Below are 15750 nucleotides of genomic sequence, written 5' to 3'. Positions count from 1 at the left end.
TTTTTAAATTTCAATTTCCTGTTGCTTGTTGTTAGTGTGTATATAAACACAACTGATTTTTGTATATTGACCTTGAATCCTACCACCTGTTAAATGTATTCTAGTAGCTTTTTTTTAGCTTCCATTGGATTTTATACATAGACTGCCATGTCATTTGTAATAAAGTCAGTTTTACTTCTTCCTTTCTGATCCTTATGCCTGATAATTATTTCTTGTTCTTGTCTGATTGCGCTGATTATGTCCTCTGGTATAAGGTTGAATAGAAGATGAGATTACTTGTTCCTGATTTTCAGGGGAAGACATTCAGTCTCTCACCATTACGCATGATGTTAGCTGTAGGTTTTTCATATATGGTCTTTATCAGGTTGTGCTCCCTCTATTCCTATTTTGCTTTTGTCAAATATTTTTTTCCTGTGACTGTAGGATTTTTTTTTTAGTTTGTTAATATGTTGAATTAACTGATTTGTTAAAACTGGTTTTCAAATGTTAAACCATCCTTGCATTCTGAGGACAAACTCTACTTGGTCATAGTATATTATTCTTTTTTTTTTTTTTTTTTTAAAGATTTTATTTATTTATTTGAGAGAGAGAATGAGATAGAGCATGAGAAGGGGGAGGGTCAGAGGGAGAAGCAGACTCCCTGCTGAGCAGGGAGCCCGATGCGGGACTCAATCCCGGGACTCCAGGATCATGACCTGAGCCGAAGGCAGTCGCTTAACCAACTGAGCCACCCAGGCGCCCTATCATAGTATATTATTCTTTAACTGTATTGTTGGATTCTATTTGCTAAAGAATTTGTTAAGAATTTTGCATCTTTTTAAAAATCTTATTTAAATTCAATTAGCTAACATATAATGTATCATTAGTTTCAGATGTAAAGTTCAGTAATTCTTCAGTTGCCTATAATACCCAGTGCTCATTACATCATGTGCCCTCTTTAATGCCCATCACCCAGTTACTCCATCCCCCTCCCACCTCCCCTCCAGCAACTCTCAGTCTGTTTCCTATAGTTAAAAGTATATTTATGTTTATGAAGACAGTTTTCTTATACTGTCTATGGGATTCATATTATACTTCTTTATCTTATAGTCTGTGTTCAAGTATAAATATCTATATTTTTATTAGTAATAGTGTAAATAGATAATAGTATAAAAAACCTATATTTTTATTTCCTCTGTTTATGCTATTACTGTCAAAAATTACTCTTATACACGTTGTAAATCCACACTATACTGGTCTTATTTTTGTTTAAACAGTCAATTTATCTTTTAAAGTAATTAAATAATAAAAACATCTTAACTTTACCCATGTAGTTGCTATTTCCAGTGCTTCATTTTTTTTCAAAAGATTTATTTATTTATTATTTATTTGAGAGAGAGAGAGAAGGAGTGGGGGAGGGAGCAGAGGGAGCGGGAGAAGCAGACTCCCCGCTGAGCAGGGAGCCCGTTGTGGGGCTCAATCCCAAGACCTTGAGATCATGACCTGAGCTGAAGGCTGGCAATTAACTGACTGAGCCACCTAGGCGCCCCTCTTTTTTTTTTTTTTTTTTAAGATTTTATTTATTAGAGAGCGTGCACAAGTGGGAGGAGGAGAGGAGGGGCAGAGGGAGAGGGAGAAACAGACTACCCGCTGAGTGCAGAGCCTGACGCTGGGCTCGATCCCAGGACCCTGAGATCATGACCTGAGCCAAAGGGAGATGCTTAACCAACTGAGTCACCCAAGTTCCCCCTTTTCTTTTTTAAGATTTTATTTATTTACTTAGAGAGAGAGAGAAAGCATGAGCAAGGGGAGGAGCTGGGGGGGGACAGGGCGAGGGAGGGGGAAAGAATCTCAAGCAGACTCTGTGTTGAGTGTGGAGCCTGACCTGGGACTTGATCTCACAACCCTGAGATCATGACCTGAACGGAAACCAAGAGTTGGATGCTCAACCGACTGAGCCACCCAGGCGCCCCTCCAGTGCTTCATTTCTTTGCATAGATCCATATATCTATATGGTATTATTTTTCTTCTGTCTGAAGGACTTTATGGTAGTGCAGGTCTGCTGGTGTTAATTCTTTCAGCTTTTGTATGTTTAAAAAGCTTATTTAGTCTTTATTTTACTTTTTTAAAAAGATTTTATTTATTTGAGAGAGAGAGTGAGCAAGCATGAGCAGGGTGAAGGGCAGAGAGAGAAGCAGACTCCCTGCTGAGCAGAAAACCTGATGTGGGGCTTGATCCCAGGACCCTGGGATCATGACCTGAACCAAAGGCAGAGGCCTAACCAACTGAGCCATCCAGGGATCCCTAGTCTTTTTTTTTTTTTTTTTAAGATATTTCCATTGGACTAGAATTCTAGGTCATTAGTTTATTCTTTCAGTACTTAAATAATGTTGTGCTACTGTCTTCTCATTTCCATTTCTGTATGAAATTTGCTGTCATCTTTTTTTTTTTTTAAGTAAGCTCTATGCCCATTGTGGGGCTTGAACTCAAGACCCTGAGATCAAGAGTCACATGCTCCACCAACTGCGCCGGCCAGGCGCCCTCTCTGCTGTTATTGTTATCTTAGCTCTCTGTCTATAACCTATCTCCTTTGCCCTCCCTAGGTACACTTTAAGATTTTCTCTTTATAACTGATTTTGAACAATTTGATTATGAGGTGTGTTGGTATAGTTTTCTTCATGTGTCTTATGCTTGGAGTTCATTGAACTTTTTGAGTCTGCGGGCTTATAGTCTTTGTCAAATGTGGAAATATTTTGGCTATTCTTCAAATATGTTTCTATTTACAGCTCTTTCTCCTTTCCTCAGGGAACTCCAATGATGCAAATGTTAGGCCACTTGAAATTGTCCCACTGCTCACTGATGCTTTGTTTATTTAAAAAAGAATTTTATTTTTCCTCTCCACAGTTTCTATTACCGTGTCTTCAAATTCACCAGGTTTTTTGTCTGCAGTGTCCAGTCTGCCTTTAATTCCATTCAGTTTATTTTTTCATCTCATGCAATGTAGTTATTTATTTATTTATTTGAGAGAGAGAGGGAGAGCACAGAGGGAGAATAAGAGGGAGAAGCAGACTCTCTGCTGAGTAGAGAGCCTGACGTGGGGCTCAATCCCAGGACCCTGGGATCATGATGAGCCAAAGGCAGACGCTTAACCAGTTGAGCCACCCAGGCGCCCCTCATGCAATGTAGTAGTTTTTATTCTAGAAGTTCAATTATACTCTCTTTAGAAATATATTTTTAGGAGTGCCTGGGTAGCTCGGTCAGTTAAGCATTGGACTCTTGATCTTAACTCAGGTCTTGATGTGAAGGTCATGAGTTCAAGCCCTGTGTTGGGCTCCATGCTGGGTGTGGAGCCTACTTAAGAAAAAAAAAATTAAATAAATAAATATTTTAATAGTAATATAGTTTTATAGTAATAATTTCTAAATGTTTAATTATTTTAATTTCCTTGTCTGCTAATTCTAACACATGTGTCAGTTCTGGGTTGGTTTTGTTTAATTGCTTTATCTCCTCATTATGGATCATAGTTCCTGGCTTTTTTGCCTGCCTAATAATTTTTTGTTGGATGCCAGACAATATAAATTTTACCTGATTTGTTGCTGGGTACTTTTGTATTCCTGTAATTATTCTTGAGCTTTATTCTAGGATGCAGTGACTTGGAAACAGTTTCATTATCTTACGTCTTGTTTTTAAGACTTGTTAGGTAGGACCAGAGCTATGCTCAATCTCGGGCTACTGATTCTCCTGCTGAGGCAAGACCCATCTGTGAATTCTACCCAATGCCTAGCTTTTCCAGTTTGTCTGGTGGAAACAGGCACTTTTCCCAGCCTAGTGAGTACCAGGCATTGTTACTTCTAGTTGTTTTGGGTAGTTATTTTCCTCAGCCTTGGGTAATTTCTGCACATTCATGTGATGATTAGTATTTAGCTAAATACTTAAGGCGGTCCCTTTACAGCCTTCTGTGCTACTCTCTTGTCTCTGATGCTCTGCTCTGTGAACTCTGGCCCCTTGAGACTCCCCAGACTCTCAGCTCCATCTCCTCAACTCATGGAGTCTTTTGGGATCTGACTGGTTCCCTTCTCTGTGCTGTAGCCTGAAAACTCAACCACAGGGCTGACCTCTTTTGTTATATGTATCACTTTCGTTTGTTTCCTGATATCTGGTGTCTTCAAAACCATTTTGTATATTTTGTCCATTTTTTTCTTGCAGTCAGGAGGGTGAATCTGAGCCTTGTTATTCCATCTTGGCCAAAGATGAGAATTTGAGTTTATTTCCCTCACTGCCACCCTTCCACCCTCCCCATTTTTCAGTCTGTCCACTCTTGAAGTATCTCATTTTTCCTTCAGTCTCCTGTGTTCACATTGTTACCGTGTAGTAAATTGTGATGACTTTTCCTTTCCTGCACACCTTTTTGTTCTCCCTGGAGTTGCTTTTGTTTGTTTGCTTAGGCTTCTATGCACCTTTCAATTAGCCAAATTCCAGTAGCTGTCTAAATTCCTCAAGATGTCAATTCCATTAGGTGTTCTATTGAATGGATCTTTCTGAAGAAGTCTCCGTCAGAGCCTTGTGCCCTGCAGCAGCATGGCCTGGTTGCTGTCTATCACAGATGCTTAGCTATCCTCCTGGGACCTCCTTTCAGCATCCTGGGCATCTCCTTCACTGCTTTTCTGTGTTGGATCACCTGTGTCCATGTCTTCCTCTTTGTTGGTTTACTGTCTGGTTTTGGTAGAGCCTGTCCTTTAGTACCTTCCTGAGAGGAGGGTATATGGGCAGGAGATTATTTGGAGACCTTGCCAGCCTGATAATCAACTGAATATAAAGATCTAGGTTGGAAATTGCCTTCCTTTGGCATCTTGAGGATATTGCATTTAGGTTCTAGAGTTAACACTGAAGTCTAAAGTCACTCTACATCCTCTGTGGGACCTGTGTCGTACCCTCTCCCTTTCCCAGGAGTGTGTAGGATCTTCTCTTATCTCCAGTATTCCGGATACTGGATATTGGAGATATGGATACTGGATCCATATGGATATGGATCTGGATACTGGATACTGGAGATACTCTTTATCTCCAGTATTCTGTTCCTAATGATTTCCTAATTATGTAGCTCATTGTGGGTCTGTTTTCATCTTGCACTGTATGTTCAGTGAACCCTTTTAATTTGGCAACTTGTATTTCAGGTCTGGGAAGTTTTCTTGTTTTATTTTGGTCATTTCCCTCCTTCCCTGCTCTCCCCTGTACTCCTTTTGTTTAGATGTTGGACCTTCTTATACTGATCATCTGGTTTTCTTATTTCTTTCTCTTCTGTTTGCCATCTTTATGTCTTTTGCTCTTTATTGTGGAAGACCTGAACTTTATCCTCCATCCCTTCTATTGTAATTTTAGCTATTTTGATAGCAGTAAATGTCTATTGATACTTTATCCCATGTGTGGCATGCATGAGATAGACACAAAACTACTAAATTCAACTTTAGTGATAGGAACATTGGGAGAATGGATTAGGATTTTTGATTAGGGAAATACCCACATTTCACTAAAACAAACAAAAAACTCCTCCCCAAAAGGGCTTAACTTGAACGTTTTAAGGTCCAAAGTAAGAAAGATATTAGGAAGGTTAGGAGAAGTGTGAGAATCTAATCAGGAGAACATTCTCAGAATGAATTTCTTGGGAATTCAGTAGAATGATTTCTCCATCCACTGGCATTAACGGGACTTACACAGAATTGAGAAGCATCGTCGGTATAATAAGTCGCCCTATAAACTGATGCTCATGGCCATGGTGAAAAGGGCCTTCAGAAAGAGTGGTCAGTGTCAACAATGGGAGAGAATATGTGCGAACAGGACTGTTCTGGCTAAGTCAAATGATTGGCACAATTACAGGCTTTCTCCAGAGCAGTGGCTCTCAACTCCCCATCTGGATTCATCTGAAGAGACTTTAAGATATGATGCCTCAGTCTCACCTAGGCCAAGTTGATTAGAAGCTCAGTGGGTGGGGCTTCCACATGGACACTCTGCTAGCTCCAAGTGATTTTAATGCCTAGCCAGTACAAATAATAACTCCAGAAGACCCTTGCTTCCCAGAGTGTGGTCTACTGGACCAAAACATATGTCACTTAGGAGCTTGTTAGAAATGGAGAATCTTAGGGGCGCCTGGGTGGCTCAGATGGCTAAGCGTCTGCCTTCGGCTCAGGCCATGATCCCGGGGTCCTGGGATCAAGTCCCGCATCGGGCTCCCTGCTGGGCGGGGAGCCTGCTTCTCTGCCTCTGCCTCTGCCTCTCTCTCTCTCTCTCTGACTTTCATGAATAAATAAAAAAAAAAATTAAAAAAAAAAAAAAAAAAGAAATGGAGAATCTTAGGTCCCACCCCATATCCATGGAATCTGAATCTGCATTAAAGTTTGAAGTCTGAAATTTTCTTCTCCTGCGTAGTCTGTTTCCTCTTGGTCACTTTTTCTTGTGTATTTTGCTCTCTCTCTTCCATGTTAGAGGCTTGCCCTGGTGTCTGGTAATTTTGTGTTGTCTGCTCTCAGCTAAGGGTGGGAAGCTACAGCACTGGATGGTCTTGTTGGTGGAGCTTCTTTGTGTGGTGACCTGGATGGGCCATTTGTTGGGAACTCCTGGTGTTGGTATCTTTCTGCCTTCCTCAGCCTGGTCAGAGTCACCAGAAGAGACACTCTTGTCTGCTGCCGAGAGGTGGAAGCCTGGCTCCATGTTCCAGGAGCAAGTGGTGAAGGGGACCAGGATCTCACCATCTCTGCGAACTTTCCTTGTTTGGGATGTGCAGCACACACATACCCCTCCCTCCCGCCCCTGCCCCTCATTCTCCACCAGGCCCACTGTGCCAGTCCAGACGTTCCATTACCCCTATAGGGAACTCTCTGCCCTTTGCAGGTTGGTAGAGGGATAGTCACCCAGTGGCTTTGTATGGGGGGAGGGGTATAGGTGGTCTTACTGCTTCTTAAATAGCTTTTAAGTAATACGCTATATTTTTAGCATTTCCCTCTGCCACCTCTTCTTCTCGTAGAGGTTTTTGGGGCTTCCATTTCCCAGGCTGTTGGAGGATTCCGTGGGGTCAGTTAGGTGCTTCTCACCTTGGGGGTTGTGATTTTTCTCAGCTCTCCTACCCCTTGTCACTGGCCCAGCTGCTTTCCAGCTTCCACAGTTTTGCTGTGGTCATTTCCTCTGCTGTTCTTCCCATCCTTAGGGACTTCTGCCATTCAAAAAGTTTCTCTTAAATTTTTTTTTTCTCTTTTTAAAATTGTAGTTTTGGTCGGGTTTCAGGAAGGAGTGGAATTATGTCTATGTGTGCAGTCTGCTGTCTTTTCCTGGAACCTCTATCCTCTCTTTAAACTTCCTCACAGAATCCCTGAATTCATTCAGTATATATTTAATGATAGGACTCCAGCTCTGCCCTCTGTGGGCCCGCATCTCTGAGCCAAGAAATTCAGTGTGCAGTTGTATATGGGCTGAGTCCTGGCTTCCTCTCTTACTTTCTGCGTTACCCTGGTCACCTCTTTAAACCTCCGTTTTCAAACCTCCGTTTTCTCATCTGTAAAACAGGGATAATGCAGGGTAGTAAGGGGAGGTTTGTAATCAGTCAATGAAGATAAAGCTTGGGCGACCCTCTCGGGTCCCCTCCCTCTTTGGGAGCTTTGTATTCTATCTCTCAATAAACTGCTTTCCTGCCCACCAAAAAAAAAAAAAGAAAAAAAGGATAAAGCCTTTTTTGTTTTTAAATTAATAATTAGATCAAGATCATTAGATCTAATTAATAATTAGATCAAGACCTGAGCTGAGATCAAGAGTCAGGTGCTTAACCCACTGAGCCACCCAGGCGCCCCTAGATAAAGCTTTTATTTATTTATTTTTTTAAAGATTTTATTTATTTATTTGACAGGGAGAGACACAGTGAGAGAGGAAACACAAGCAGGGGGAACGGGAGAGAGAGAAGCAGGCTTCCTGATGCGGGGCTCAATCCCAGGACGCTGGGATCATGACCTGAGCCGAAGGCAGACGCTTAACTGAGCCACCCAGGTGCCCCAAAGCTTTTAAAGAACCTGCACATAGGGGCACCTGGGTGGCTCAGTCGGTCAAGCCTGTGACTCTTGATCTCAGGGTCTTGAGTTTGAGCCCCATATTGGGCATAGAGATTACTAAAAATAAACACACAAATTAATTAATTAAAAACCCCATTGCTTTCCATTAAAAAAACAAAAAAAGAACCTGTACATAGTGTCTTCTTGAAGGCCCAGACTGTAACTTCTCCTTCCTATTTCCCCAAAAGCCTAGCACAGGGTGAGCACATTGTAGGTACATAGTGAGTGACTGAGGAGAGGATTGGCGCGAGAGTTTTGGCCTGGTCTCTTCCTTCAGCAGTGGTGCGTCCTGGGAGACCTGGAGCCAAGGGCCTCAGCTGGGTGTGAGAACACCGGGTCCTTCCTGTCTCTGCCTGTCTCCTAATTGCTGTGTCTCTTGATAAGGCAGCGTCTCCTCTCCTGGCCCCTTACCTTTACTCTACTCGTCTCTGACCTTGGCGTGTCTGCCCGTCTGTGACTAGAAAAGAATCACCACCGCTCTGAACTGCTGATCTCCCCCCAAGTCTGGATGATAGTCTGTAAGTGCGTTGGACCAGGCAAGTCCCTTCCCCTTTCAAGGTCTGGGTTTCCTTATTGCTAAAATGGAGAGGCAGGATATAGTGGGTGGGAAGTAGTCCCAGGTTCAGACCCTTCATCTCCTGGGCCCTGTAGCCTGTCCTGTACTGGATGTTGCTAGCTCCTGGGGTTCTGGTTCTGGACGTGGTCCAGAGGGGATGAGCAGTCCCTCTTGCAGAATGAATGTGACTCTACCAGTCACAGCTCTGGCTTCTTTCCCCACCCCACCTCCAGGGCTCAACAATAGGCCCCTTCAGCTCTAGGCTCTTGCTGAAGGGGTGGGGGTGGGGCGGGGCCTGAGCCAGCAGGCAGAGCACCAGGCAGAGCACCAGCCCGGCAGCCCCTGCCCAGCCCTGGAAGAGCTCTGGGAGTGGCTGGCTGCCGGCAGCTGGACTGCCTCCTTCTTCCCGGGAGTTACTGCATCAGTGGGTGCTGTGATGATGATGCCTGGGCCAGAGGATTGGCAAGAGGCAGCTGTCTGCAGAACCCTGCATCCCAGCCCTGGCACCAGGACATGCCTGGTGTGCATGTGCACAAAGCCCGGACAGCTGCTGGAATTTATCCTCTGGTGTTCTGTTGGTGGGAGGAAAGCTCCAGGAATGTGTAGGGCTCTTGGGGTCCTGTCTCTGGGTGTCAAGGTTGGCGGGCCAGTCTTGAGCTGCTGGAGCACGAAACAGCTGCAGAATACTTCAACACCAAGTTGGTACGTGTGGGGAGGAGTTGAGTTCAGTGTGGTCTGTGCAGTGGGGTTTAGTCAGATTCTTTCCTTTCTTTGAAAGTCATACCTCCTTCTCTGCTGCAGTCGAAGATGAGGCATAGCAGGTCCCTGTATCTGATCTGGGTCCCTGCTTCTGTGCCCTGCCTTCCCAGCCTGTCACTCCCTCGCGCCGCCCCCACCTCGCCTGCTGAGGCTGGGATGCCTGACACACTGGACTTCCTTCCCATCAACGCTTCCATGTCGTGTACTCCAGCTCTCCCTGCAGAGTCCAGTGAGAATGCAGCCTTCTGCAGCAGGCCAGTTGCGGGCTCTCTCTCTCTGCCTGAGAGACTGGCGGTTTCGTCCCTGGTGCTGAACCGGCTTTGTGGGAGCAAAGCAGCTTATGGGTCTGGGACAGGAGTGGCTGTACTGAGATTGGCAGCCCCTCTCTCCACAAAGGTGCTTGCTTTTCTGGATTAGAAATACCGGGAGGGAGCAAAGCCAGGGCAGGCGGAGGCAGGGGAGGCAGTGAGGCTTAGTCCTGGTATCTGCTGGAAGTAGGGCAGCCCTTCTTTCTGCAGGGTCCATCTTACAGGTTTGAAGTCCCTTTTGGCAAACTCTCTTGACCAGGTACCTTGCCAGCTTCTGCATTCAAGTTGATAGATAAAAACAGATGGTTACTTTACAAGGTAGAAACCACAGTAGAGGTTTGTGTATAGAACTCTCTCAGTAGAATTATGTATTGATACAGATTGCAGATTGTTATAAGAATAGTGACCCATTAAGGATCAGAGCATGATGGATAATTAAAAAATTTTAAATTCATTTGGCTATTTTCCACATGTACTATACTATAGTTGACTCTTGCACAACGTTGGGGTTAGGGCTGCTGACCCCTCTCACACAGTTGAAAATCTGCACATAACTTTTGACTCCCCAAAAACTTAACTACTGATAGCCTACTATTGGCTGGAAAACTTAACCAATAACATCAGCAGTCAGCACATATTTTATATGTTATGTGTATTATATACTGTATTCTTACAACAAAGTAAGCTGGAGAAAAGAAAATGTTATTAAAAATCATAAGGAAGAGAAAATAACATTTCCAGTACCGTACTGTATTTATCGAAAAAAATCCACATATAAGTGGATTTTATTCAAACCCATGTTGTCCAAGGGTTAACTATATTATGTGTTTATACCATTCCTGTTTTCAAATATTATTTTAACAATAACATGGAAGGAATGGTAAAAGTAACCATTTGGGGGTAGGAAATGGTTTACAGAGGAGATGACATGGGTCTTGAGGGATGTGTAGGAGTTCATCATGTAGACAAAGAGAAGGACCATCACAAAGAGAATAGCTCAGAGACATTTAAAGAAGGGAGTTGGGGCGCCTGGGTGGCTCAGTTGGTTAAGCGACTGCCTTCAGCTCAGGTCATGATCCTGGAGTCCCGGGGTCGAGTCCTGCATCGGGCTCCCTGCTTGGCGGGGAGTCTGCTTCTCCCTCTGACCCTCCCCTCTCTCATGTGCTCTTTCTCTCTCTCTCTCATATAAATAAATAAAAATCTTTAAAAAAAAATAAAGGGAGTGTGTCTAGGGAAGGGCAAGTATCTTTTTTTAAATTTAAATTCAATTAATTAACTTACAGTGCATTATTAGTTTCAGAGGTAGAGGTCAGTGATTCATCAGTCCTATATAACACCTAGTGCTCATTATATCATGTGCCCTCCTTAACGTCCATCACCCAGTTACCCCATCCCTCCACCTCCCTCCCCTCCAGCAACCCTGTTTGTTTCCCATGATTAACAGTCTCTTGGGGTGCCTGGGTGGTTTAGTCGTTAAACATCTGCCTTCGGCTCGGGTCATGATCCCAGGTTCTGGGATCAAGTCCCACATCAGGCTCCCTGCTTGGCGGGAATCCTGCTTCTCCCTCTCCCACTCCCCCTGCCTGTGTTCCTGCTCTCGCTGTCTCACTCTCTGTCAAATAAATAAATAAAATCTTTAAAATAATTTTTAAAAAGTCTCTTATGGTTTGTCTCCCTCTCTGATTTCATCTTGTTTTATTTTTTCCTCTCTTCCCCTATGATCCTCTGTTTTCTTAAATTCCACAAATCAGTGAGATCATAGGATAATTGTCTTTCTCGGATTGACTTACTTTGCTTAGCATAATACCCTCTAGTTCCATCCACATCGTTGCAAATGGCAAGATTACATTTTTTTGATGGCTGAGTAATATTCCATTGTATATATAATATATATATTATATATGTATGTGTGTGTGTATATGTATATATATATATATATATATATGTCATCTTCCTTATCCATTCATCTGTCGGTGAACATGTGGGCTCTTTCCATACTTTGGCTATTGTGGACATTGCTATAAACATCAGGGTGCTATACATCGGGGTGCAGATGCCCCTTTGGATCACTACATTTGTATCTTTAGTGTAGATACCTAGTAGTGCAGTTGCTGGGTCATAGCTCTGTTTTCAAGTTTTTGAGGAACCTCCATACTGTTTTCCAGTGGCTGCACCAGCTTGCATTCCCACCAACAGTGTAGGAGGGTTCCCCTTTCTCCGCATCCCCGCCAACATCTGTCATTTCCTGACTTGTTAATTTTAGCCCTTCTGACTGGTGTGAGGTGGTATCTCATTGTGGGTTTTTTTTTTTTTTAAAGATTTTATTTATTTATTTGACAGAGAGAGACACAGCGAGAGAGGGAACACAAGCAGGGGGAGTGGGAGAGGGAGAAGCAGGCTCCCCGCAGAGCAGGGAGCCCGATGCGGGACTCGATCCCAGGACCCTGGGATCATGACCTGAGCCGAAGGCAGTCACTTAACCAACTGAGCCATCCAGGCGCCCTCACTGTGGTTTTGATTTGGATTTCCCTGATGCCGAGTGATGTTGAGCATTTTTTCATGTGTCTGTTGGACATTTGTATGTCTTCTTTGTAGAAATGTCTGTTCATGTCTTCTGCCCATTTCTTGATTGGATTATTTGTTCTTTGGGCTTTAAGTTTGGTAGGTTCTTTATAGATTTTGGATACTAGCCCTTCATCTGATATGTCATTTGCAAATATCTTCCCCCCATTCAGTAGGTTGTCTCTTGGTTTTGTTGACTGTTTCCTTTGCTGTGCAAAAACTTTTTATCCTGATGAAGTCTCAATAGTTCATTTTTGCCTTTGGAAATGTGTCTAGGAAGAAGTTGCTGCGGCCGAGGTCACAAAGGTTGCTGCCTGTGTTCTCCTCTAGGATTTTGATGGATTCCTGTCTCACATTTAGGTCTTTCGTGCATTTTAAGTCTATTTTTATGTGTGGTATAAGGAAATGGTCCAGTTTAATTCTTCTGCGTGTGGCTGTCCAATTTTCCCAACACCATTTGTTGAAGAGACTTTTTTCCATTGGATATTCTTTCCTGCTTTGTCAAAGATTAGTTGACCATAGAGTTGAGGCTCCATTTCTGGGCTCTCTATTCTGTTCCATTGATCTATGTGTCTGTTTTGTGCCAGTACCATACTGTCTTGATGATTACAGCTTTGTAATAGAGTTGGAAGCCCGGAATTGTGATGCCACCAGCTTTGGTTTTCTTTTTTAACATTCCTTTAGCTGTTTGGGGTATTTTTTGGTTCCATACAAATCTTAGAATTTTTTGTTCTAGCTCTGTGAAAAAAGTTGATGGTATTTTGATAAGGATTGCATTGAATGTTAAGATTGCTCTAGGTAGCATAGACTATTTTAACAATATTTGTTCTTCCAATCCATGAGCATGGAACGTTTTTCCAGTTCTTTGTGTCTTCCTCAATTTCTTTCATGAGTGTTCTATAGTTTTCTGAGTACAGATCCTTTGCCTAAACCTGGTTAGGTTTATTCCTAGGTATCTTATACTTTTGGGTGCAGTTGTAAGTGGGATTGACTCTTCAATTTCTCTTTCTTCTGTCTCATAATTAGTGTATAGAAATGCAACTCATTTCTGTGCATGGATTTTATATCGGGAAGGGCATGTATCTGATTTGGTTGGAACATGGAGACATTTGAAGAAAATGATAAGGTATGGAGGTGGACAAAGAGGCAAGGAGTAGATCCGGAAGGGCCTTGTATTTGGCTTACTGAGGAGTTACAGAAGGATATAAGCAGGGGAGGGACTTCAGATGACAATAATAGCAATAGGCAGCTATGTGCCAGGTGCTGTGCTAAGTGTCCTATTCATTATCTCATTGAATCTGCACTCTACGAAGGAGGTGCTGTTTACTCCCATTTTACAGATGAGGAAATTGAGTCTTAGAGGTTAAGTCATTTGCCCAAAAGTTGCCCAACTAGAAAGTGACAGAGCCAAGATTTCAGCTCAGGTCTGTCTGATTCTTGATCCCATTGGTATTGATCAGAGGAATAAAAAGGAGGCAGAAACAAGATTTTGTGGCCTGCCTAGTGGGGAAGGTAGGAAGTTACGGTTGGGGTGGGGGTGAGGTTTCTAGCCTGGGTGGCCAGTGTTGGCTTGTGATATTTTCAGTCAGGATATAGGGGCATGTGTTAGCTAGCTTTAAGGGGGTGCTCATGAGCTGAGTTTGGATATACAGAATTTGTGGTACCTATGCATCCTCCTGGTGGAACTGCCCTGGAACTGTCTGGAAACGTGGGCCTAGAGCTTCAGGGGGTTAGAAATGGAGACAGAGCACGTGGTAATTGCAGCTCCGGGGGAGGAGAGGAAGTGACACCCAGAGAGCAGAGCATGCACTGAGAGGAGAAGGAAGGGCTAGTTCAGAAGCCTTTGGGAAATGTCAGCAGTTAAGGAGAAGGGTGAAGGGGCTCCAGGGCTGGACTTGAGGCCTGGGGGCCCAGCACCACTAAGCCAGTATGCCTTGGCTTTGCCTCTCCTCAGAACTGCAGCTTGCCAAGCTCTCCTGGGAGGGGCTGGGCCCCTGCGTCCTGGAGATGGAGAGGGTGTGGACAGCCATGGTGTGTGTCTGAATCACCCCCTCTCTCCGTTGGCCCCAGGCCAGCCTCCTCCCCAGACCAGTGTGATGTCAGACCTGGGCTGACCTGAAGGTGTGGGGTTGCCTGGTGCAGTTCCCTCTGGGATGAGGTCCCAAGGGGAGCCAGCCTGGCTTTGGTCCAGAAGCTTGGGGCCTACGTACAGAGGGGTGAGTTGAGGCTGACTGGGCTTGGTGGGGCTGGCATGTGGAAGCAAGATAATCCTCTGACTGGGAGAGGAACTATAAGTCCCCCTCCTCTTCCCCAATATATTGTTTTCCCTCCAGGTCTTAAGAAGGAGGGCAGGGGTGGGAGAGGGCTGGCTTGGAGGTGAGGTTGGCATATATTCCCATGAATACGGTAGATTGTTTTGGAAAAATCTCTTGGCCGGAAATTACATGTCATGTCTGCTCCTCAGTGTGGATTTGTCACTTCACTGATGCTGCTGGAGAGGCTGGGGGAAGGGAGTGGACAGCAGAGGCAAGCTGGTTCCTGGCCACTCCCAGCTCCCTTTAGAGATAAGAGGGCAGGTTATAGACCGGAGGGGTATACATGTAGGGTGGATTCCCCAAATCCTAGAGGCAGTTTGGATCATGCGGATATCTTACAGCAGAATGCCATTAGGAAGCAGGGGAGTTATGGATGGAGGAGGTAAGGAGAAAGCAGGAAGGAGGAATGATTTGGATCAGATCCTTCATCCAGCGATGGGCCTGGCATTTTCAGCCTTTTTTTCTCTAACTTTGGGTCAGTACAGCCTCCTGACTTTGGGTTCTTACAGCCTCCCACAAACCTAGTTTCTGTTAGAGCTGCGGTAAGATGCCCAGGAACTTCTGCCTGGAATAGATCCCCTGCCTGGCTGGGTCATCCCCCACCCCAGCATGCTTCAAGGCAGAGAAGGAGCTTGTGAGGAGAGTGAGCCTTGTAGGAACTCATCTAGTATCCTTCTGGGGTCTCTTTCCTCAGTTTTGAGGTTGAGTTTGTTGGGGGTGGGCGGAAGGGGGTTAGGTATCTCAGCATCTCCCTCCTCCTCTGCCCCAACCCCGGAAGGGGAGGGTTCCCTGAGCTCAGCCCTAAATACCTGGTACTAAGGAGTCAGTGGATGCTTCAGATGCCGGCAGAATGAGAGGGTGTGCGTGGGGCACCTTGGGGCCCTCAGGGCTGGCGGGAGAGGAGGAGCCTCTGCCGTGGGACTTCCTCTGCTAGCACTGACCTCACCCCAGTGCTGGGTGGCAGAGCCCTGTGTGGGCACGTGTTGGAGCACCTTCTCCCACGGGGAGTGTGGGCACTCGAGGTACCCTTCTGAGGCCAGAGGTCAGCCCCAGCCCTGTGCCCTGCCCTGAGCTCCCAGGCACACAGCCTGTGCAGTCTTGGGGGGGTGGGGGGGGCCGGCAGGGAGATGTCAAGGCCGGGCTGGGAGGAGGCGTGGGGCTGGGGCGGGCTGTGGTCTCGC

The 15750-nt window shown here is 44.8% G+C and overlaps 1 protein-coding gene across 5 annotated transcripts in view; it reads left to right on the top strand.

The window, feature by feature from the left end:
- Window positions 1-15750, top strand: part of TNK2 (tyrosine kinase non receptor 2) — a 47038-nt gene that overhangs the window by 5184 nt on the left and 26104 nt on the right. Inside the window, exon 1 of one of the 5 annotated variants that reach the window (XM_064574858.1) lies at window positions 14420-14470. The exons of 1 other annotated variant lie outside the window; for it this stretch is intronic. Coding sequence is in view for 1 of the 4 variants with exons in the window: in XM_064574883.1 (XP_064430953.1) it covers window positions 14943-14951 (9 nt within the window). In the remaining 3 variants the exon portion in view is untranslated. Of the gene's footprint in view, window positions 1-14419; window positions 14471-14748; window positions 14952-15430; window positions 15612-15750 lie in introns of those variants that run through there. 3 more of the 5 variants (XM_064574883.1, XM_064575021.1, XM_064575509.1) reach the window with 3 other exon arrangements.

This window comes from Mirounga angustirostris, unplaced genomic scaffold (assembly GCF_029215605.1).
Source record: "Mirounga angustirostris isolate CCGP_5_RB_7025 unplaced genomic scaffold, mMirAng1.0.hap1 SCAF_1, whole genome shotgun sequence".
In the NCBI taxonomy this organism is placed as follows: domain Eukaryota; kingdom Metazoa; phylum Chordata; class Mammalia; order Carnivora; family Phocidae; genus Mirounga; species Mirounga angustirostris.
This window is presented reverse-complemented; position numbering and strand designations above follow the sequence as displayed.